At 41.0% G+C, this 24496-nt stretch overlaps 1 protein-coding gene across 6 annotated transcripts in view; it reads left to right on the top strand.

Moving 5' to 3' along the window:
• LOC140717020 (protein FAM107B-like) overlaps positions 1-24496 on the top strand; it is a 56170-nt gene that overhangs the window by 7543 nt on the left and 24131 nt on the right. For all 6 annotated transcript variants that reach the window (XR_012096414.1, XR_012096415.1, XR_012096413.1 and 3 more), the window contains exons 2-3: positions 11291-11327; positions 23718-23886. Coding sequence is in view for 3 of the 6 variants with exons in the window: in XM_073030212.1 (XP_072886313.1) it covers positions 11291-11327; positions 23718-23886 (206 nt within the window). In the remaining 3 variants the exon portion in view is untranslated. The remainder of the gene's footprint in view (positions 1-11290; positions 11328-23717; positions 23887-24496) is intronic.

The following is a 24496-nucleotide window of genomic DNA, read 5'->3' as shown; positions in this document are numbered from 1 at the left end:
GGGTGTTGTCGATAGTATGGAAGGCTGTCAGAGGTTACAGCGGGACATTGATAGGATGCAAAACTGGGCTGAGAAGTGGCAGATGGAGTACAACTCAGATAAGTGTGAGGTGTTTCATTTTGGTCAGTCAAATATGATGGCAGAATATAGCATTAATGGTAAGACTCTTGGCAGTGTGGGGGATCAGAGAGATCATGAGGTCCAAATCCATAGGACACTCAAAGCTGCTGTGCAGGTTAACTCTGTGGTTAAGAAAACATACAGTGCATTGGTCTTCATCAATCGTGGGATTGAGTTTAAGAGCCAAGAGGTAAAGTTGCAGCTATATAGGACCCTGGTCAGACCCCACTTGGAGTACTGTGCTCAGTTCTGGTCACCTCACTATAGGAAGGATGTGAAAACTATAGAAAGGGTGTAGAGGAGATTTACAAGGATGTTTCCTGGCTTGGGGAGCATGTCTTTTGAGAATAGGTTGAATGAACACAGCATTTTCTTCTTGGAGTGGCAGAGGATGACCTGATAGAGGTGTATAAGATGATGAGAGACATTGATCGTGTGGATAGTCAGAAGCTTTTTCCCAGGGCTGAAATGGCTAACATGAGAGGACACAGTTTTAAGGTGCTAGGAAGTAGGTACAGAGGAGATGTCAGGGGTAAGTTTTTTACTGAGAGAGTGGTGAATGCATGGAATGAACTGCCGACAACGGTGGTGGAGGCGGATACAATAGGGTCTTTTAAGAGACTCCTGGATAGGTACATGGAGCTTAGTAAAATAGAGGGCTATGGGTAACCCTAGGTAATTTCTAAGGTAAGTAACATGTTCGGCACAGCATTGTGGGCCAAAGGGCCTGTATTGTGCTGTAGGTTTTCTGTTTCAATTAAAACTGACATGTAAAATTAGATTGCATATTAGGGTGACCTAATGAAAATTAGACTGAAAGTTAGACTGGCCTAATGAACTTGCAGTCAATGAGCCACAAAAGCTACTTGACCCTACCTTTCTGCCACTATCCTCTTACTACCGACAACTCTCTTCCCCATTTCTCTTTCTGATCTTGTCTGTGTCTACTGTAATCTATCTTATAACTACTAACCACTGAATTATCTCCACTCTCCCATCCAGTCAGGCAATCTACCTTGTGACCAACATCCAGCCCATTCCTTTACTGAATCCTGGTCTACTCCATCTACTGAAGGGGTTGATCCATCATTTCTGATACCCATCTACCCATGTCTACAGCCTTCTGTTCATTTGGTCTTTGGCTTCTTCCTCCCCTGGACCTTAGTTATGAATTTAGTCCAAATGTATTTTTTTTAAATAAATTTTGCAATTATGATGTATGCACAGAAGAAATACGGAATGCTTCCTTTAATAGTCAAGATGCTGATTGGATTCAATTCTGGAAGAATGTAGAGGTTTTGGAGAGGGTGCAGAAGTGGTTTAGTAGGATGCTGAATAGATTAGAGGAGAAATTACAGTGTAAAGACAAGTTGGATAAACTAGTGTCATTTTCTTTGGAGCCAGCAGAAGCTCAGGGTAGACCTGATAGAAGTGTCTAAGATTATGAGGGGCATAGATAAGTGTTGAAATGTCTTAACAACAGACTGTGTGTGAAGGAGCGAGTCCAGAGGAGACGATGGGTCATTTTTATTCACAGAGGGAGTGATGGGGGTTGGAATACACTGTAATGCTGCTGCAAAACGACACACTTCACACCATGTCAGTGATACTAAACACATGATTCTGATGCTGTTGCACCATCAGGGGTGGTGGATGGAGGCCGATATGATTACTTACTTACTTACTTACTTACTTTACTTTTATTGTCACCAAACAATTGATACTAGACCGTACAATCATCACAGCGATATTTGATTCTGCACTTCGCACTTCCTGGAGTACAAATCGAAGTAAATATAATAAAAATTTAAATTATAAATCATAATTAGAAAATAGAAAAGGGAAAGTAAGGTAGTGCAAGTCTAGTCTGGATATTTGGAAGGTACGGCCCAGATCCGGGTCAGGATCCGTTCGGCAGTCTTATCACAGTTGGAAAGAAGCTGTTCCCAAATCTGGCCGTACGAATCTTTGAGCTCCTGAACCTTCTCCCGGAGGGAAGAGGGACAAAAAGTGTGTTGGCTGGATGGGTCGTGTCCTTGATTATCTTGGCAGCACTGCTCCGACAGCGCGTGGTGTAAAGTGAGTCCAAGGACGGGAGATTGGTTTGTGTGATGTGCTGGGCTATGTTCATGATCTTCTGCAGCTGCTTCCGGTCTTGGACAGGACAACTTCCATACGAGGTTGTGATGCACCCTAGAAGAATACTTTCTATGGTGGATCTATAAAAATTTATGAGGGTTTTAGGGGACAAGCCAAATTTCTTCAGCTTTCTCAGGAAGTAAAGGTGCTGGTGGGTCTTCTTGGCTGTGGACTCTGCTTGGTTAGACCAAGTCAGGTCATTTGTGATATTCACACCGAGGAACTTAAAGCTTTTGACCTGTTCCACCTGCGCACCGCCAATGTAGATGGGGTCGTGCATTCTACTACTCCTTCTGAAGTCAACAACCAATTCCTTTGTCTTGCTGACGTTGAGGGATAGGTTATTGTCTTCGCACCATGCCACCAGGTTCTTAATTTCCTCTCTGTACTCAGACTCATCATTACCCGAGATACGGCCTACAATTGTGGTGTCATCAGCAAACTTATATATTAAGTTCGATGGAAACTTGGCTACACAATCATGGGTGTACAGTGAGTACAGCAGGGGGCCGAGTACACAGCCTTGTGGGGCACCGGTGCTCAGAGTGATTGTAGAGGAGAGCTTGTCCCCTATTTTTACAGCCTGGGTCCTGTCTGTGAGGAAGTTGAAGATCCAGCTACAGATCTGAGAGCTAAGACCCAGGTTCCGGAGCTTAGGAATCAGTTAATTTGGAATGATGGTATTAAAGGCAGAGCAGTAGTCAATAAAAAGGAGCCTTATATATGCATCTTTATTCTCCAGGTGTTCTAAGGAGGAACGTAGCGCCAGAGAGATGGCATCTGCCGTTGACCTGTTGCTCTGGTAGGCGAATTGCAAAATGTCGAGGTTGACCGGTAGGCTATGGTTGATGTGTGCCATAACCAATCGCTCGAAGCACTTCATAGCAATTGATGTCAGAGCCACAGGTCGATAGTCATTCAGGCACGCCACCTTGCTTTTCAAGATTCAAGATTCAAGATTCAAAAACTTTATTGTCATTCTAACCGTACATCAGCTCTGCAGGGCAGAATGAGACAGCGTTTCCCAGGAGCAGTGCAATCATAACATAACAAACGCAACACTAAATAATAAACATAACAATAAATAGTAAAACACAACAGCCACATGTCAGTTAAAATCAAGTTATAAGTGTCCAGTGCAAGTTAAGAGTGTCCAAAGCAGAATCAGGTAGAGCAGCTATTTAGCAGGCTGACAGCCTGTGGGAGGAAGCTGTTTAATAGCCTTGTGGTTTTAGTTTTGATGCTCCTGTAATGTTTACCTGATGGCAGAAGAACAAACAGTTCATGGAGAGGGTGTGAGGGGTCTTTAATGATGTACTGTGTCTTCTGGAGGCATCAACTCTGAAAGAGGTCTTGGACAGAAGGTAGGGAGACCCCAATAACCTTCTCTGCTCCCCTAACCACCCTCTGCAAGGCTTTTTTGTCGGCAGCACTGCAGCTGGATTATCGTTGCCTTCTTAAAACACAAGAGGATCTTAGACTGAAGCAGGGAGCAGTTGAAGATGTCAGCAAACACTCCAGCTAGCTCGCTTGCACAGGCCCGGAGAACCCGTCCCAGGACACCATCTGGGCCTGTCGCCTTCCTTGGATTTATCTTCAGGAAGGCTCTTCTAACGTCTTCCTCAGTGACGATGAATCTCGATGCCACCAGGTCCGGTTCATCCGGAGGGGGCGGGACGCTCCTCTTCTGTTCAAATCTTGCGTAGAATACGTTAAGTAGTCAGGAAGAGAATCGCTACAGTTGATGATATTCCCAGCCTTTTCTTTGTGCCCAGTGATCTCATTTAGACCCTGCCATAGTCTACTGGCATCCGTCTGGTTAGCCTGGGCTTCCAACTTGGCTCGGTATTGCCTCTTGGCGCCCTTAATGGCTTTCCGGAGTTCACGCCTGGATTCTGTGTAGTGTTACGTATCCCGTAACTGGATCACTTACCAACAAAGATAGAGAGGTCCGCTGAAGTCTGATGGTACTATTTTTAAACATTTTATTTTATAAAGGGGCACAAAAGTAAGGTTAATACAAACATTCAGATAACATACGTCATCAATACTCAATCTAAAGCGCAGGTATAGTAATAATCAATAAGAAATAAGCTCTATCGTTGTCTAGGGGTAATGTATATATTGTCCGCTGTATATCTAAAAGTCTCTTGCGGTCACTGCAGTTCCACCAGCTGCCGTCTTTTGGGGTGTCGCGGTGGTGCACTTTGTTAGAGAGAGAGAGATAGAGATTGAATGGAACAGTTACCCGGCGGGTTTTTCCAACCTTTATGAGTTCGATCCGTCGGAGTCTCGTTGGGGAATGGACGCTCACTTGTGGCTTCTCCTGTAGCTAAGCCGTTCTTCCGTGGTGAGGTCGCCAATCCCAGGCAATGAAAAGACGCACACGAACCCCACCACCGGCTGTCGCTATTAAACGCTGTCACAGGATTTCTAGCGTGTCTTCTGGTGCGTCTGGGGGGCTGTCTTTACAACCCCTCTTTTATCTGAACTCACGGGGTCTCAGATGTCAATCAGGTTGGGATGATGCAATCTCTCTCCGTCTCTCCACCCACGTTGCCCTGAGGGTATACACATAGTACAGTTCCCAATTCACAAAGGTGTCTCCACGAGACAATGACCACAGTCGCCAGCTTTTGCCTCGCCGTGAAACGAGGGACACCGCACGTATCTCTCTCTTCTCTTGGGTCATTGACCCCCCCTTCACTAGGGCTCTTGTGATTCTCACAAAGGAGGGGGCTGGGGTCATAACAGTAGCGACTGGTATCCCCAGACCTAAAAGCCGCAGCTCTAGCCTTCAAAAAAGACTGGACCTCATAATTCATCCAAGGTTTCCGGTTAGGGAATACCCGGATCGTCTTGCGAGACACACAGATTAAGGCCTTTAAAAGGCTCTCAGATAGACACACAAGGATGTAGAGAGTGGAGGGACATGGATCATTGCAAGCAGAAGTGATTAGTTTAATTAGACATCATTACCATAATTAGTTTGGCTCATCATCATAGGCTGATGGACCTGTTCCTGAGTTGTACTGTTATACAGTATGTTACGAATTGGTCTTTCCTTGTACAAGGCTTGTCACTGCCATATTTTAGCATTTATTTCCGATTGTGCTTTCCCTCTTTGTGCCATCCCAGTGTTTTGTACTATTCTCTGTGTTTAGTGTTATATTCATGATTACCATGCATACTGTTTCCTCTGTGAGCTTCATGCAAGAATTAGATTGTACCCTGGTGTATAAGACAATAAATGAATCTAATTTTAACTACGGTAACTGTCTAAATTTAAAAGCTTGGCAGGCCCTCAAAGTATTTGTTGGTGTTCCATGCTGGATTGACTAATGTTACAGATTAGATCTGTTGGCCAAGAATATTTTGTTTGTATTCTTTTAATGCTCTGCATCTAAAAATAACTTTTTCCCAATGGCAAGTGATTAGGGCTAATTGAGCCAGTCTGAAAGCTAGACAGGCCTGTGACTAAATTGGAGACCAACACACCCAGATAAGAACTTTGTACTGTAACTTTCAGGATGCTTATTAAATTTTCACTGATGATGTAGTTATTCATTCTCCTCAATAGGTGGTGATACAGATAAATTTATAAATTCTCTGACCAAATCCTTTACTGAATTGCTAAAGTTCCCTTTAAAATAGCAATATTCATACACAGATATTGGTAATCTACTGGTTACCAAGGTTGCAAGATTGCATTACTGGTTGCATTGTTAAACTGCTAAACTGTATCAATTTTGACTGTTTCTGGAAAATGAATTGATGGCACTCCGGAGCATAGATTGTGTAAATGCACTCTCTTTTTTTTTCCAGTGTTGGGGAATCAAGAGCTAAGAATATAAGACAAATGAGCAGAATTGGGCATTCAGTACATCAAGTCTGCTCCACCATTGGATTATGGCTGAGTTAATTTCCCTTGTTAGGGTATATTCTGCACGTAATGTGCATAGCTAAATATTAACTTCAGCAACCAATCTTTAGACCTAAACATGGATTATAAATTTAAAATGCAGCTCTGGACAATCAGTTCCTGGAGCTGTGAACAGCAGTTAATTGAAAAACCAGACAATGCTGATTAACTTTAGTTGTAGCTGTTTGGAGTGTAGGTGCGAAGAAGGAGGTATGAAAGTTATATGTAATTCAAAGGAAGCATTGTAGCTACATTGTAAATATAGGATTGTCCTTTGATCTTTAGTATATAAAATGCCGTGTGATGTTGGGTCAAGCAGGACTCTTCCTCCGAAAAAGTCTCAATATCATGCCTGCTGCTTGTTTTTGTTGAATCGGCCACTCTGTATCTATTTGCTTCAGTCTCTCTCTCTCCAACCTGATGGCATGAGCACTGACTTCTCTAACTTCCGTTAATGCCCCTCCTCCCCTTCTTACCCCATCCCTGATATATTTAGTTTTCTTCCCCCCTCCTCTTTTTTTCTCTTTCTGCCCATCACTCTGCCTGTTCTCCATCTCCCTCTGGTGCTCCCCTCCCCCTTTCTTTCTCCCTAGGCCTCCCATCCCATGATCCTTTCCCTTCTCCAGCTCTGTATCCTTTTTGCCAGTCACCTTTCTAGCTCTTGGCTTCACCCCCCCCCCCCCCCGGTCTTCTATCATTTTGCATTTCCCCCTCTCCTTCCTACTTTCAAATCTCTTACTATCTTTCCTTTCAGTTAGTCCTGACGAAGGGTCTCAGCCCGAAATGTCGACAGCACTTCTTCCTATAGATGCTGCCTGGCCTGCTGCGTTCCACCAGCATTTTGTGTGTGTGTCTCTCTCTCTGGTGACTTTGTTCACATTACAATATTTGGAATTTCTGGGACAGTTTGGCCCAGGGAGTGCAGGATGGTACATGGGAAATAACAGAGAACAGCAGCAATGAAAAGAGATATTGCTTCGTTAAAAGGGAAGTGAAGCAGCTACTGGGGGGAGGTGAGAGTAAATGGAGAATGATAATGTCAGTGATTCAGAGAGCTGATGAGCCTGCCATGGATCATGCAGAGTACAAATATCAAGCATATGAGGATTATTCAGGGTTGGACAATCCAGGAGGAAGGTTTGACTCGGTCTTCCTGGAAATGCTGAAGGAAGGTCTGAGCTCAGCCCACCAGTAAGTTTTAGATTTGGGAATAGCAGTGGGATGAACCTTCTTCATGATAGTATCATGGGCCAGTGAGAGAGACCAGAGGAGGCGAACAGAAGTTGTAAAATGGTGGTAATGAAAGCAGCTGCTGACTTGTCACATAGAACTTGCTTTATGTGCGGGCAGCTGGGAAGCATAGCACGGAACGACTGCAATAGATGTGGAAGGGGAAAGGGGAGGGGTCGAGCACAGTCAGGCGCTGTTAGGAGTCGCACAGCTGCCTGAAAAAGTTACATTTACGGTTACAGATCCCGCAGCCTGCCTGGGTCGTAGGGACGCTGTGCAAGTGAGCACTGCACCAGTTGCTTCCATCCCCCAGGGCTGTGGGCACGTTCCTGGGTTGCAACACGAAGAGGTAGCGGTGATTAAAGGCTCATCGGAAAGGGGGATAATAAGGAGCAGAGACGGAGTGAGCGGGCAGGCATCAGGGCATCAAATAGCAGGGCATTTCTGCTGCCTTATTTGAGTAAATACCCACCCCATAACCCATCAATTCTGCTCCACCATTTGATCATGTCTGACTTACTTTCCTCCTCAGCCCCATTCTTCTGCCTTCTCCCCAAACTTGTGATGTCATTACTAACCAAGAACCTAGCCGGCTGGTGGCGTAGTGGCATCAGCACCGAACTTCGGAGCGAAGGCTCCCGAGTTCGAATCCAGCCGGCTCCCTTGCACACTTTCCATCCGTGCTGGGTCGAGCGTCGAGCTTGCAACTCGGCCTCGTAAAAATAAGAGAGCCTGCTAAAAACATGCCGTCACAGTGGCATCCAGATGACTCCACTCAGAGTTAAGGGCTTCTTCTTCTTCTAATCAAGAACCTATCAATTTCTGCTTTAAATATTTCTAATGACATCAGACATCTGTGGCAATGAATTTCACAGATTCAATACCCTCTGGCCAAAGAAATTCCTCCCCATCTCTACTCTAAATGGATATCCTTCTATTCTGAGTTTACGCCCTCTGATCTAGTCTCTCCCACTATTGGAAACATCCTCTCTACGACCACTCCATCCAGGTCTTTCAATATTCTGAATGGATAGGTTTAAGGTAGGAGGGGAAAATTTTAATAGGAACTTGAGGGGCAAATTTTTGCACAAAAGGTGGTTCCCATGTGGAATGATGAGCCAGAGAAATGGGTTGACACAGGTACAATAAGAAGACTTAAAAAATAATTGGACAGGTACATGGATTGGAAAGGTTTAGAAACATGGGCAAGTGGGTCCAGCTTGGATGGAGCATCCTGGCTGACATAGAAGGATTGTGCTGTGGGCCTGCTTCCATGCTGCATGACTCTATGACACACTGGTTCTTGATGCATTCCAGCTCTTTGTGTGTACTGTTTACTACCTCAGAAATTCAAAATAAATGTAAGACTTAACTACAGAGCCAGATGGCATCGGACGCTTGTGGCTCAACAATCTTCATCAAAATGCAATGTGCTACACACTGTGTTCCTGATAATAGGACCATTGGATAACCAGGGAAGCTGCTAATTTGGGACAACTCTTAAAGACCAAAAACTATTCCAGGAAATAGCCAAAATTCCCTTAGTTTACTTGAGACACCATGCCACTTGATTGGGGCAGAAGACTGCTAATAAACAGTTTCTAATTAGCATCCATCACATGTGCTTGTGTGACCATTAAACTCTGCACTGTGCTTTGAGAGAATAGTTTTTGAAGAGTGTCAGTTGAATGTGTTTTTGTTTAAAAAAAGCACTGATCTTTGTTACTGATAGTTGGCGAGAAATAAGCAGTAAGACAATTCAGAACTGTTTTGCTCACTGTGGTTTAAAGCACTCGGGCTTGAAAATGCCAGAAACGGCCAAGAGTGAAAATTAAACAATTTCACTACTTCAACAAGTTAGGCACTATGAAGAATTTGAAGGTATCAACAATCAACTTGAGTGTTACCTTTGGTCTCTACCGGGCACCCAAAACTCAGCTGTACATGTGAAAGTGGCTACACTCTCGTACACCTCTTCAACAGGCAGGCTAAACCAGGTACGGGTAGCCAGTGGGTCACATACTCCAGTGAGATAGGGACATGCCTGTCCTAGCATATGAAGTCACCTCTGGTGGATGGGCGAATGAGATCCAATGGTCAGGGAGGTGGTCATGGAGAACAAAGTGCATGACAAGGTGCAGTAGAAGTCATGGTCATCCACTGTAACCAGGGAAGAACCCAGTTGTGATATTTATTTGTCCCACCAGACCTGGACTTCCGAGTTCGGCAGAGTGGAACTTTTAAAACTCTCCCGCACAGGTTTCCTGTCATTGTCAGATAAGATAGACAACCACCTGTAGTATTGGTAGTGATCCAATTTTTTTCTGTATTTTATTTAAATGCACAATTTGTTACTTAGTTAAATAGTACTTTGTCTTTTTATCTGTTTCCATGAAACTTCAGTTAATTGGGGAAGCCTCTTAATTGGGACAATATGTCCTGGTGCCAACGTGTTCCAATTAACTGAAAATGCAGAAACCTTGCAATAAACCAACAGCTATATTGTGTGATTATTTTTATTTTAAAACTTTATATATGATTGATGGTGAAATGGTGATGCTTTCATTCTGTTTGAATATTAGAGATGATAGTGTACTGAACATAATCGAAGCTAATTTTATGTTAGATAAAATGCATTGCTGAAGAAGGTAAAAACTCACTGGCTATACAAATATTAACCTATTGGACAAGACATTGTTAAAATGGCTTAGTGATAAGTCACTATTCTTTAAATCTATATGGTGTCCTCTGATGAATACTCCTAAAATATTTTGCAATGGCTTTAGACATCATTATTGAATCAACATCACATGATATGAGAATATACCATTTGAAAAATGTAGGTAGCTGCATACCAGTCAAGTATTCCTCAATTGTGACATTATTGTTTTCCTGAGCTCTATTTCTTAAATATACTTTGAATCAAATCTGCAGCTTACTTCATGTTTACTTTTAGAGTACAGGCCATAGACTGCACAATGCTCAGAATATATTGCCCTGGTGATAAATGGAATTCAATAAGTATAAATTGCTTACTTTTGTGTATAACAGTATAGATCTCTTGCAATGACATAACAATTTAGATCCCTTATGATACAGTAGATATCATTATGGAAATAATGTAACAGCAACTTTGTATGAGGTATGAGAATTTCTGATTTAGATGCAGAAAGCAACTAGATACAAGCTCCATTGAAATTTCTATAGTTTTCCTGAAGTGATTTTGTCATTCAAAATTATGCCCAACTGAGATAGTTAACCACAAGCTTAATCTAGATCCAGATCAATAGATAAAGTAATAGAATATTATTGATTTTTTTCTTGCATTAGTCAATATGCATTTTTATATTTATAAGTTGTAGTCTTTTGCATTTTTATTAAAGGTAGCCAAAAATGGATTAACCAAATATGATTTTTGTATATAGGAATGTTAAGTCCATCAACTGTAAATGGAATTTTAAATACTGAAAATGACTAAAAATCTGAACTGATTGTTTTATTAAATTTGTTACTGGACATAAACCAATTTCACAGTAAATCAAGCATATTTTAATATTTAAAAATAAATCTCTGCTCTGGATGTCAATTTAAAAGAAATAGTTTCACTTAAAGGACTTACTCAAACAATTACAAACAGATACAGTCAATTGAAACTGGTCATGTTCATTTTACGGATGTAGGACCAACCAATTGTATAGTCAAGGCTTGCTGTAAGTAGAGTGCTTTAACCATAATTTTTTTTAAATTCTGGAGTTAACTTGAGTTCAGCATTTCAAAAACCTTTGATAATTTGATATTTTTGCAAAGGGTATCAGCAGCGATTAGAGCAAGTAATTCAAGCAGTCTAATTTTCCTTTTTCTGTTTGTCACCCACCACAGACAGGGTTCAAAAGCATGAGAGATGGGACAAAATCTGGTAAGCAATAAGTTACGTTTTCAAAAAAGGAGAGACACAAAATACGGCAAATGCTGGAATCAGTTGGTGGAACTCAGCAGGTTAATAGCATCTTTTTGGGGATGGTGATGGAGGTGGGAAGGTATTATCAATATTTTGGGTCAAGATCAAGCCTTCAAAGGTTTACTTTGAATGCCAAAGCACTATTTTTTTTATCATTTTATTAAAATCCAATTCCGGGCAATCTCTTATTGATGTATTTCATGAGGAATCTTTATTTGTATTCAAATTCCAAGACTTGAATTATTCTCCTTCAAAAAAACTTGACATGCAATCATTTTAAGTGGTTATATGGGATTAAAGTAAATGAGGGTTTATATGCCAATCTTGATCTTTTTCTTTGTACTACACTGCAAATTCTCTTTAAGGGATGCCTACCCTGAAGAAGTTCAATTATTCCTTTCAACGAGCGTTCTGTGGTAGTCTCTCTCACTGTTCTCCCTCTGTGATCTCTCCAGCCCTCTGACTCTTCCCCTTGTACTTCTTACTCCCCTCCCCGCACCTTCTTACTCTGACTTCTCATCTTTTTTCCAGTCCTGCTGAAGGGTTTTGGTCTGAAACGTTGACTGTTTACTCTTTTCCATAGATGCTACCTGGCCTGCTGCGCTCCTCCAGCATCTTGTGTGTGTTGCATCTTCTCCTTTGTTGCCTGATTTTTCAAAAAGACCAATGTTTATTTGGTACAATAAGTGATCTCAGAACATCAGAAAGTACCTTTGATCAATTATAAGAAAGATGGCAGTGAAATTTCCACAAACTATGACATGATTAGGGCTGGAGAGTCCATTTCCTAAAAGTTGTTCATGTTAAGGAGATTGGCACCAATGATGAATTTGAATGTGGACTCATGATGAATTCATAATGACTCGATTTGATTACTTTGCTTCTTCAAAAAAGAGGAGAAATTGGTCACTGCCATTGGGTCTGTTTCTGGGAAGAAAACTTCCAAGTTTTCAGGGTGCCATTAAAACAGTTACTCATCTATATGATTATGCTATAATCACATTTAACCGTGTTAAGTCTGTGTGCTTCTCCCTCTGCTCTACTTCCTCTACACTTGATTATGTGGCTAAGTACAGCTCCAATTCCATATTTATATTTGCTAACAACATGACTGTTGTTTGCCAAATCAAATGTGGTGACAAATGGGCATAAAGGAGGGAAATAAAAATGTGGTTGAATGGTGTCACAACGACAAACTCTTATTGAACGTGAACAACACCAATGAGCTGATCATTGACTTCAGGATGAAAAAGCTGAAGGTCCATGATCCCGTGCTCATTGGGGGATCAGAGGTGGAGACGGTCAGTAACATTAAATGTCTTGGTGTTACCATATAAGAGTATCTGTCCTGGAACCAAGGCACAAAAGCAGCTCTACTTTCGTAAAGTTTGCGCAGATTTGGTGTGCCACCAAACAAACTTTCAACAAACTTCTCTTGATGCACAGTGGGGAATATCCTAACTGGTTGAAACACAGTCTGGTATGGATACACGAATGGCCAGGAATAGAAAAGTCTGCAGAGTATGGTGGACACATCCTAGTCCATCACAGGTAAATGCCTCCACAGCATTGAACATACTTACAATGAGCTTTGCCATCAAAAAAGACCCCCACTCTTCTCACTGCTACCATTGGGTAAGAGGTACAGAAGCCTTAGGTCCCACACCTCCAGGTTCAGAAAGAGTTATTGCTCTACAACCATCAGACTCCTGAACTGGCATGGACAACTTCACTCACCTCAACCTTCCACAACCTACAGACTCATTTTGACGACTCTATAGCTCATATTCTCCGTATTATATTTTTTATTTGCACAGTTTATCATTCTTCGTTTATGTATAGATTTTAAAAATTTGATTATATTTCTTTGTTTTCATATAAATGCCTGCTAGAAAATGAATCTCAACATTGTATATGGCGACATATATGTACTTTGATAATAAACTTACTTCAAAGTTCAAAATTTGAAGCAAATTTATTTCGAAGTACATGTCTGTCACCATATACAACCCTGAGTTTCACTTCTTGAGAGCATTCACAGTAAATACAAGAACCACAATAGATTCAATGAAAGACTGCATCCAACAGGATGGTCAAACAATCAATATGAAAAAGACAACTGTGGAAATACTAAAGAAATAATAAGTGATAGTAATAAATAAACAATAAATATTGAAAACATGAGATGAAGACTCCTTGAAAGTGAGTCCATAGGATGTGGAAACAGTTCAGTGATGGGGCAAGAGAAGTTATCCTCTCTGGTTTGAGATCCTGATTATTGAGAGGTAATAACTGATCCAAAACCTGGTGGTGTGGGTCCTGAGGCTCCTGAACTTTCTTCCTAGTGGCAACAGAGAGAGGAGAGCGTGGCCTGGGTGGTGTGAGTCCTTGACGATGGGTGCTGCTTTGCTGCAAAAGCATTCCATGTGGATGTGCTCAACGGTGGAGAGGGCTTTACCCGTGATGGACTGGGCCATATTCACCACATTTTGTCAGACTTTCCTCTCAAGGGCATTGGTGTTTCCATACCAGGCTGTGATGCAGCCAGTCAATATACTCTCCACCACACATCTACGGACATTTCTCAAAGTTTTAGATGTCATGCTGAATATTTGCAAGCTTCGAAGAAAGTAGAGGTGCTGATGTGCTTTCTTCGTAATGGCACTTACGTTCTGAACCCAGGGCAAACCCTCAGAAATGATAACACTGAGCAACTTAAAGCTCCTGATGAAGACTGGCCCATGGAACTCTAGTTTTCTCCTCCTGAAATCAATAATCAACTCCTTGGTCTGGCTGACATTGAATTAGAGGTCACTGGTGTGGCAGTTAGCTAGATTTTTAATCTCCCTCCTATCTGCTGATTCATCACCACAGTTGATTCAGCCAATGACAGTGGTGTTGTCAGCAAACTTAAATGGAGCTGTGCTTAGCCTCACAGTCATAAGTATGAAACAAATATAGCAGAGTGCTTAGCACACAGCCTTGTGGTGCATCTGTGTTAATGTTGGTTGTAAAGGAGATGTTGTTGTAGGATAATGTACATAATTCACAATGACTGTCACTTTAAGAGGCTGGTCTGATGCATTGACGTTGTTACGTAAGGATTGTTAACAAATTTTTTTGTGTTCAGGGTTTGGAGTTCAATAAAATGTGTTATGGGTTTCATTAAACATAAAACGCCTCACTTCGATTCATTTGTAAAACATACATTGGTGACCCCAATGCTCTAGGATGATTCCAGAGTTATTGAATATGTCAGCTAACGCAGTTGCTTTGAAACTACTGGAGTTCTGCGAGCAAAATGCCGTCGCTTGGTTCATATAAGACTTTTCGACATGTTTAACCAGGAAGTTAATTTTTTCCAAAGTCGATCTAGTTAGGGGCTACCTTTGTGCTCAGAGGACGTTCCCAAAACAGCTGTGATAACCCCGTTTGGCCTTTTTGAGTTTCTGCACATGCCGTTTGGACTGAAGAATGCAACACAGACTTTACAGCAGCTGATGGACTATGTCTTAAAAGACTTAGATTTTCTTTTTGTTTACCCGGATGATATGCTTGTCACCAGAGCACTGAATCTGAACGCATATCTTATTGCATATTTTTCAAGCACTAAAGCTGACCTGGGTTGATTATTAATCCTGCTAAATGCCAGTTTGGGTTGTCAACCATCGACTTTATCGGTCTTTGCATCTGTGCAGACGGTGTGAAACCCCTCCCATCAAAATAGCCGCTATTATGGATTTCCCATCGTCCCACACTACTAAAAAAAACTACAGGAGTTTTTAGGTATGGTAGGTTTCATTTCACGAGCAGCTGAACTTCTGCTCCCCCTGTATAGTGCTCTTAAAGACAATACCCCAAATCAGGTGATTGACTGGTCAGCAGACATGACCAGGGCAATTGATGATACCAAACGAGCTCTTCCTAATGTGACCCTTCTGGCCCCCCGCTCCCCCATGCACCCATAGCCATTACTACTGATGCTTCAGACTTTGCTGTAGGTGCTGTTCATGAACAGTTGGTCGGAGGCGTGTGGCAGCCGCTCGTCTTCTTCAGCCAGCAACTCCACACCTCCACACCCCTGAAAGGAAGTACAGTACGTTGGACTGTGAGCTGCTTGTTCTCCACTTGACCGTCCGCCATTTTCTTCTAGAGGGTCGCCATTTTACAGAGTTCATTAACCACAAACCCCTCGTGCGTGAGATGGCCCAGAACCTCGGCGTTAAGCTACGTCACACCTCGGTGTACCACCCACAGTCCAATGGCCCACGTGAGCAGTTTCACTGCTCCTTAAAGGCTGCTCTGAGGGCTTCCCTGACCAATGAGTGTTGGCATGATCACTCCCATGGGTCCTGCTTGGACTCAGAACAGCTCCCAAAGAGGATCTGCAGCCATCCGCAGCTGAGTTGGTATATGGGCAGTGTTATGGGTGCCAGGTGAATTTATTCCTGATGCCAAAACCACCTGGTCAGCCTCTCAACAGTGTTCAGCCTCCTCAGTAAATTCAATTCCATTTCCCCTGTTCCCACCTCCCATCATGGCAAACAGTGCTCTTGGGTCCCTGTGGACCTACATTCCACCTCATTTCTTTCTGTCTGCCATGACGCACACCAACATTCTCTTGGGGCCCCCTTATGATGGCCTGTTTTGTATTTTGGAATGGGGAGAAAAGACCTTTATCATAAATAAGAGGGGTAAACCTGAATGTTTTTTGGTACGTAGCCTTAAACTGGCCCACCAAGATTGGGAGGAATCCACTGCCATGCCCCTGGCGTCACAACGTGACCATCAGAGTGGCAACGCACCTTTGGACGAGCCAGAGGCACCCGTGGTTCCTCCACCGCGGAACACAGGACCTGAGCAGGGCAGCTAGTCTGAGCTCCAGACAGGCTCATGATGCCGGTTTCAGTGAATTCTGTGGTGGGTTGGGGGAGGCACCTGTGTAAGGTAATGTAATTGGGAGAAATGTACATAAATCACGGCCACCGACACTGAGGTGGGGTGTCACTGCGTTTGCATATGGCCCAAGTGCAGAGCGAGAGACACTGAAGTAGGTTCACTGACTTTAATGCGAACAGAGTTAGAGGGAAAAGAAAACAATAAACCACTAGGCCAAACAGGGCCATTAACTAAAACTCTCAAATGGAAAACGAAGCCTACACAGCGGCTGAAAGGAATAACTAATATGAAATGAACACCGCTAGGCTTCAGAGCCAGTTGACTCGACAGTCCAACTTTCTCTGGCAAGGCCGAATGCAAGCAGACCGCGAAGTGTTGCAGTGCTTTGTTCAATTCTCGACAAGCACGACGACGAAAGGAATGGAGTTAAATATCATCACAATGAAATAACAATTAGCAGACACGTGCATATTCACCAGTGCAACTGTCGTATCTGCTGCGCTGCCGAATCCATGGTTGTGACATGGGGTTTCACTTTAAGAGGCTGGTCTGATGTGTTGCTGTTGTTACGTTATGGATTTTTAGCGCTTTTTTGTGTTTAGGTTTTGGAGTTCAATAAAATGTGTTGTAGGTTTCATTAAACATAAAACGCCTCACTTTGATTTATTTGCAAAAACCTATAGTATGGCCAAACCAAACTTACTGTGGTCTGCGAGTGAGGAAGAGATTTTTATCTCTTTGCACTTTACTGCTGTCAAAGCAACAAATTTCATGTCATATGACCGACTAATCAGGGGCTATTATCTGTTTGCTTTGTGATATGAGTCATGTTATTCATGTGCTATAAGCATTCTGCTTCATTTTACCAGGTTTCTCGTGACTTAAACTTGATAGAAGAGAGAAGCTGTCCTCAGTTTGTTTCAGCCACATCCAGTGTTTCCCTCATTCCTACCACAATCCCTCATAGAACAAACCTTTCTTTTTTCAGCAATCAGTGTAGTGAAACTTCCTTTCACTCCTGTCTCAAGCACGATCCCCCCCGAGACAGAGAGACCATATGTAAATTCAGGAATCAGTCTCAGATTCAGGTTTATTATCTTTGTCGTACGGCATGAAACTTGTTGCTTTGTGGCAGCAGTACAGTGCAAAAGCTAAAAATCTACAAATGACAAAAAGTAGTAAATAGCGCAAAAATAAATAATGAGTACTGGTTCAATAGCTGTTCAGAAATCTGATGGTGGGCGGGAATAAGCTGTTTCTAAGTATGCACGTGGGTCTTCGGGCTCTTCTTCCTGATGGTGAGGGTGCTTAATGATGGATGTCAGCTTTTTGAGGCACTCCTCTTGAAGATCTCCTCAATAATGGGGAGAATTTTGTCTGTGATGGAGCTGGCTGACTCTACAACCCTTTCCAGTCTTTTGCGATCCTGTGCACTGGAAGCCCCATATCAGGCTGTGATACAACCACCCAAAATGTTCTTCACATCTATAGAAGTGTGTAAGAGTCTTTGGTCACCATTTCCCCAAACTCCCGATGAAATAGATCCAGTGGGATGCCTTCTTTGTAACTGCATTAATGTGTTGATGACTAGGAACTTGAAGTTGCTCACCCTTTCCACCTCTGAACCTTCAACAAGGACTGGGGCGTGTCCTCCTAACTTCCCCTTCCTCAAATCCACAATCAATACTTCGGTCTTGCTGATGCAAACTCTGCCACTCAGCTCGGTTTCATTAGAACTAAGCTATTTAAAACAAAGATATTTTGCTTTTGGTTCCTCATTCATATAATTTGAAATGCCTTCTGAACAAATGTGGCCACAATACTGATCACTGAGGCAAGTCACAGCCTCTCAGCCTGACAAAGGCCCATTAATTATAATGTTTATTTTGACCTATCCTCAATCCACACCAGTATGTTACGTAATCCTGCATTTTTTAATTTGGTTCAGCAATCTCTTGTGTGGCATTTTATTGAAAGGCTTCTGAAAGTACAAATACACCATATCAGCTAGTTTAACCATACCTGCTGCACTAGCTACACCCTCAAAAAATTCCATGAGGTTTGCCCAAGATGATTTCTCTTTCAGAAATCAATGTCCTCTCTGCAGTCTAATTGTTATTTTCTAAAGTTCCTTTTGCTACTCCCTTAATAGATTCTAACTTTTTCCCAAATACTGATGTCAGAATAATTTGGTCAGTAGTCCCCAATTTTCTCTCTCCCTTTGCTAGCTTGTGATCTTTTGGGGAACCATTCTAGATTCAATTGGGTCTTGGCAGATGAGGACCAGTGAGTCCACTATATTTGCAGTCATCCCTTTTCAAAGCCTTTGCGTACACATCATTAGATCCAGGGAGTAATTCAGTTCCAATTATTTCTCCAGTATTTCTTCTTCACAAACTAACTTCTCATTCCTCATTTACTCCAGACATGCAGTTTTCTGCTATCCCTGAATAGTTGTTTAATACCTGCACCATATCCTTATTCCCCGAAATAATTTATCCTGATAATAATGAATCAGAATCAGGATTAATATCGCAGGCATATTTTGTGAAATTTGTTAACAGCAGCAGCAGCAGTACAATGCAATACATGACAAATATAGAGAAAAAACAAATGAATTACAGTAAATATATATGTATATTAAATAGGTACATTTTAAAATACTAGTGCAAAAGTAGAAATAATTTAAAAAAAAGTGAGGGTGCATCCATGGATTCAGAGTCCATTTCGAAATCGGATGGCAGAGGGGAAGAAGCTGTTCCTGAATCACTGAGTGTGTGCCCTCAGGCTTCTGAACCTCTTACCTGATGGTAACAGTGAGAAAATGGCTTATCCTGGGTGATGGGCGTCTTGCCGCTTCGAGTTCGCCGCTGAAGTAGTTAAAACCCACATTAACCTTTTTATTTACTTTTTCACATATCTAGAGAAGATTTTCCAGTTTGCAAGGTTATTATTTTATTCTGCTTTCCATTTCCTTATCAATTTATTGGTCCTCCATTGAGGGTGAGAAATCTTTAAGGAGCTGGGAGAGATGAAGAAGCAGAGGGAATTAATTTACAGTGTGTGAAGTCTCCTGTGCTTGAAGCCCAACCACCAGCAGATGGAGCTAAAGTGCTTGAGTAGATTTGAAGAGGAAGCGGCAGCGTTTATATTTGGAGGGAAATTTTAAATTGAAACCACCAGGGGATCAGAATTCAAAGTCAAGCAGAAAAGCTAAGTGATAAACTGAGGGTGCTGATGAAGTGGAGTAAACCAGGAATTTAGGAAACTAAGGGTTTTAGTTTAAATGGGCAGTTCAAACAGCGCCCGTTGTTCTCCAGCCAAGTTTTACAAAGGTTGGCTGAAGCCCTTAAGCAAAAAGTAGTATGTTTTGGAGCAGGAGTCCAATTTATTTTTAATATTGTTCTAAAGCTAAATTAAGTTAAAATAAGAAAGTCAATCTCTTGCTATTGCAAATCATACGTGTGCAGATCAAATATTTTATGTGAAAGATGCATACTCAATGCCATCTTTGCTCATACAAAGTAGGTCATTATATACTGGTAACCAAGCTTGGTGGGTAATGGTGATGTAATGTGAAGTTATGTCCATGTGTGACCACTGTTACCACATAATACTGAGGCCAACTTTCATCTCTGTCCTAACAAAGACAAATACGAAGTCCTGTAGATTACTAGGTTAGAAACATACATTTATTTTAATTTAAACATTCTACAGTTTCTGTGTGAGATAGTCATCGCACTTTGACTGACAACATAGAGTATCAGAACTTCTTGTCCATTCTAACCCTTGTATAAATGGTAGCAACTGGACATTATTTTCTGTAAATAATATTACAGCAAAAACCTAGCATCACTTCGTTAAATTTCTTATGAACTGAAAAATGCATCGTTATATTTTCACTGTGTTATTGTGCCCAGATTTGTTAAAATGATAATACATATCTCACCTCATAACCTCAGAAAATAACACTCGACCAAACCAATTACTTTTGAAATAACATCCCGAAGGAAGTAGAAAAGATAGTTTACATGTTTGGTTTATTGTGCGGCACTATCTGAAAGCAAATAAAAAGAAACTTAATCATTTCACTTTGTCTTCAATAAGTTCTGACAGCCATTGAAGAGTTTGCAGTTCTTATTCACATTTCACATGAATGGAAGTGGAATACAAAATGGTTGCAGCATTCCCATTGAATTACACATCCCAATTGTCTTAAAAATGAAGAAAGTTTTAAAAAATGGTTATTGAAAGACCTAACTGTAAGTCACATTTTGCTAATTTGTGAAACAGGTTTTTACGCAGTGGCATTAACACGTCCTCTGTTTTAGGGAAAATTACATTTTATATTTACTATATATCCTGAGCAGAGATCTGTGCAGAAGGAGTTCTGCTGTGAGCTGGTGAAGTACGTTTGCAATGCAGCTCCTGAACAAATCAAATACAGAGGGGAATTGTTTCCTAGCTGTGGGGCATCAGCTAGTGTGAAACAACTAGATCAAGACTCTTTTTCAATTTAATCCACTCCGAGATGAATTTATAATTATGCTCTGTTGATATCAATCTTTATGTCTAATTTATGCAACTACTGCCTCATAATATTTTTATGCACGGTTTTACAGGCAAATGAGATAGATAGATAGATAGATACTTTATTCATCCCCATGGGGAAATTCAACATTTTTTTCCAATGTCCCATACACTTGTTGTAGCAAAAACTCATTACATACAATACTTAACTCAGTAATAATATGATATGCATCTAAATCACTAACTCAAAAAGCATTAATAATAGCTTTAAAAAAGTTCTTAAGTCCTGGCAGTTGAATTGTAAAGCCTAATGGCATTGGGGAGTATTGACCTCTTCATCCTGTCTGAGGAGCATTGCATCGACAGTAACCTGTCGCTGAAACTGCTTCTCTGTCTCTGGATGGTGCTATGTAGAGGATGTTCAGGTTTTCCATAATTGACCGTAGCCTACTCAGCGCCCTTCGCTCAGCTACCGATGTTAAACTCTCCAGTACTTTGCCCACGACAGAGCCCGCCTTCCTTACCAGCTTATTAAGACGTGAGGCGTCCTTCTTCTTAATGCTTCCTCCCCAACACGCCACCACAAAGAAGAGGGCGCTTATCCCTCTTATCTTATGATATATCTTATGAGATATCCCAAAGTGGAACACCCTTTTCATTTCCAGTGCAAATATTTTTCACCCTGAATGAGCTAATGTCTCATGTGAAACATATATTAATCTAATGAACAAAGTGTCCTTAAAAGTAGAGAAAAAAATCATAATCCCAATTTAGGATTAATGAATAAATACCAATCTGACGGAGAATATTTGGCGAAATACTGCCATGTCATGAGTTGCTAAGAAGTAAATACAGCAAAGGCAAAAGTTAATTGAATATATTGCATTGATATACTTAGTATAAAATACCTTACATAACGAAACATAGTTCACCAGAGTTGAACTTTCATCTTTCAAGGACAACATCCCTTCCTGCCATAACCTTCCTCCTGCTCCCTCTTTTTCCATTCTCCCTTTCATTTCCCTTTTCCTCCAGCATGACATTTCAATCAACTTAGGGCTTAATGAGAAAAGGCACAACGATGTACCCAAAAGCAATTCAATATCAAAGGACTCAAAGACCTGCAAGAAAAATGCTATTCAATGAATGCCTCATCATCATTTTGGCAACCCCTAATCAACAAGAGAGTCCCCAGTGCCTGGTTACCATGGACTTCACCATAAATACCATCTAGGACTTTAATTTTCATAGGATGAGATTCATTTTCCAGTTGTAATGAACATCTTCAGCCTTAAACATTAGCTCTGCTTTTCTTTCCATGAATACTGCCTGACCTGCTGAACTTACTCAGAATTTTCTATTTTTATTTCATATTTTCAGTATCAGCAATTTATCCCTAGATTTTTTTTTACTGATGGGATGTTATCATTGAATAACATTTAAAGTCAATTCAAACCAAGCAAAGGAGGAGAGAAAAAGCACAAGCTGTAAAACAAACTCAGTCTATTAAATACCTTATTACATTTATTTCTGTGATATATATAGTGTTTAATAATATCACTTCTGCTTTCAAACCATTTCCTGGTTATAATTAAAGCAATAGACAAAGGGCTGTATCTCTTTCTCTTGCTCCGTGCATGTCTTTGTGCGTTTAGTTTTGTACGTGAAGTGTGTATGTGTGCGTGTGTGAACACATAGGTGCATGCTCACACTTGTGTCATTTTTCTTTCCTTTCTTCTGAAGTATATCCAGAAATTATCTTTCAAATAAGAGCTTTTAGCTCTTACGTGGTTGAGTCAAAATTTGTGTTGTCAAACAGCCAATACCATTAAAAATGTCTATAACTGCTCTGAACCAATTGATCAAGCTTCATCCATAAATTGTTATATTGCTACTTTTAATACTGGTTTTATGGCTGTCATGCATCTGAGTTGCTCTTTTGTACTGCTGGATATTGCTTGTATTGGCTGGTTACTTGATTTTATTTACTGTTTATTTATTTGTTGTTTTATAGTATTGAGTACGAGAGTTGCAAATTCATTTTCGCTGTATTGGTGCATGACAAACTGTACCACGCAATGACAATAAAGATATTTCATTTTGTTTCATTCATTCATTTCATTTCATTTCATTATTTTGAGGGTCTATCTTGGGCAGACTTATGCAGACGGAAGAGCAAAAGGTAACTTTTGAAATGTCTCATCTGCATGCTCCAATGGACATGAATAGGCTATGACACAATTTGAATAGGAGTCTACTTGTTCTCCTTCTGCCCCAACCAGTATCAATTCCTCATCCAGCAGCTCTGCCAACAGATAATAAACACAAGAGATTCTGCAGATGCTGGAAATCCAGAGTAACACACACAAAATGCTGGAGGAACTCAGCTGGTCAGGCACCATCTATGGAGAGGAATAAGCAGTCAATATTTCACACTGAGACCCTGTTTATTCCTCTCCATAGCTGCTGCCAGATCTGCTGAATTCTGCCAACAGATTATTAAGTCTTAACTTACTTAGGAGATTTGCACAACTTGCAGCAACATTTGTTTATGTAACTATGTTTTCCCTTTAAAAGTAATGCATTGCTAGAGAACACAAAAAGCAAGGTAAATGTTTGACATACTGCATTTCCCAGCTCCTTTTCCTGGGGTTGACGGAAATCAAGACTGGCTTAGGAGGTCTTGCAGTGAATAACACTGGGTCACACCAATATTTTATATTTACACATTGTTTCAATAAGTTCATTAATAAATGAATATTAATTCTTAGTTATTAGTGATTTTAATTAAATGCAAGTTAAACAACTTTGATGTGATTAAAGTTATTACTAAATCTTCCATCTATATAAACTATTTTATAGTACTCAACGTTCAATGGTAACATGTGGGTAACAAAGATCTGCTTGTTGTTCACACAGGAAACGCCTGGAGTGGTAACAGGGGAGCAGAATTGGGGTTAAAGAAAGCTAATGTAACTCAGGGTGATGGCAAGACTGAGCTCATTAGACCCCAGAAGCCCAATAATCCTGTGAAGGATTCCAAGAGTTATAGCGCTCTTCATCGTGAATTGGTGTTAAATCACAAGAGGTGAGTCCTGCTTAAGAGGTGATTTTGAAAATAATTTTACAGGAAGTTTGTTTGTTCTGTGATTTTCTTCCTGTTGAGCAAAGTAATTGCCTTTGGTCCTTGCAACAGTTTGCACAAATGCCTCAGACTCGGTTATCAGTACATTTGACATTGTTGTGTGAACAAAGCCACTGGAGAGACACAGTTGGTAGGTATGAAAAGTAGTGTTTTATTTGATACACACACTCACAAATAAGCTGACAGCCTTTTGGAGTCACGAGAGAGAGAGAGAGAGACCCCTTTCAGAGTAAGAGGTCTGCTTGACCCAACATTACATGACATTTTATATGCTAATGATCAAAATTCAGGACAATTCCAGATCTACAATGTTTCCTTTGAACTACATACCACCTTTGCACCTCTTGCTTCACACCCATACTATAGACACAAATAACAAATTTAAATGTGCGATGTCTGGTCTTCCATTTATCTGTGGTGTTTTTCATTAATTTGGATCGCGATTCTTGGGAGCCCATTGTTCTTCGCTGCATTTTAGATTTAATCCAGTTACTTGCTATATGTGCTAATTCCAAGAAAACCTCTAATAAACACTAAATCACGCAATATAATT

Source organism: Hemitrygon akajei, chromosome 27 (genome assembly GCF_048418815.1).
Source record: "Hemitrygon akajei chromosome 27, sHemAka1.3, whole genome shotgun sequence".
In the NCBI taxonomy this organism is placed as follows: Eukaryota; Metazoa; Chordata; class Chondrichthyes; order Myliobatiformes; family Dasyatidae; genus Hemitrygon; species Hemitrygon akajei.
The sequence above is the reverse complement of the archived record's forward strand: the minus strand, read 5'-3'. Positions and strand labels throughout refer to the sequence as shown.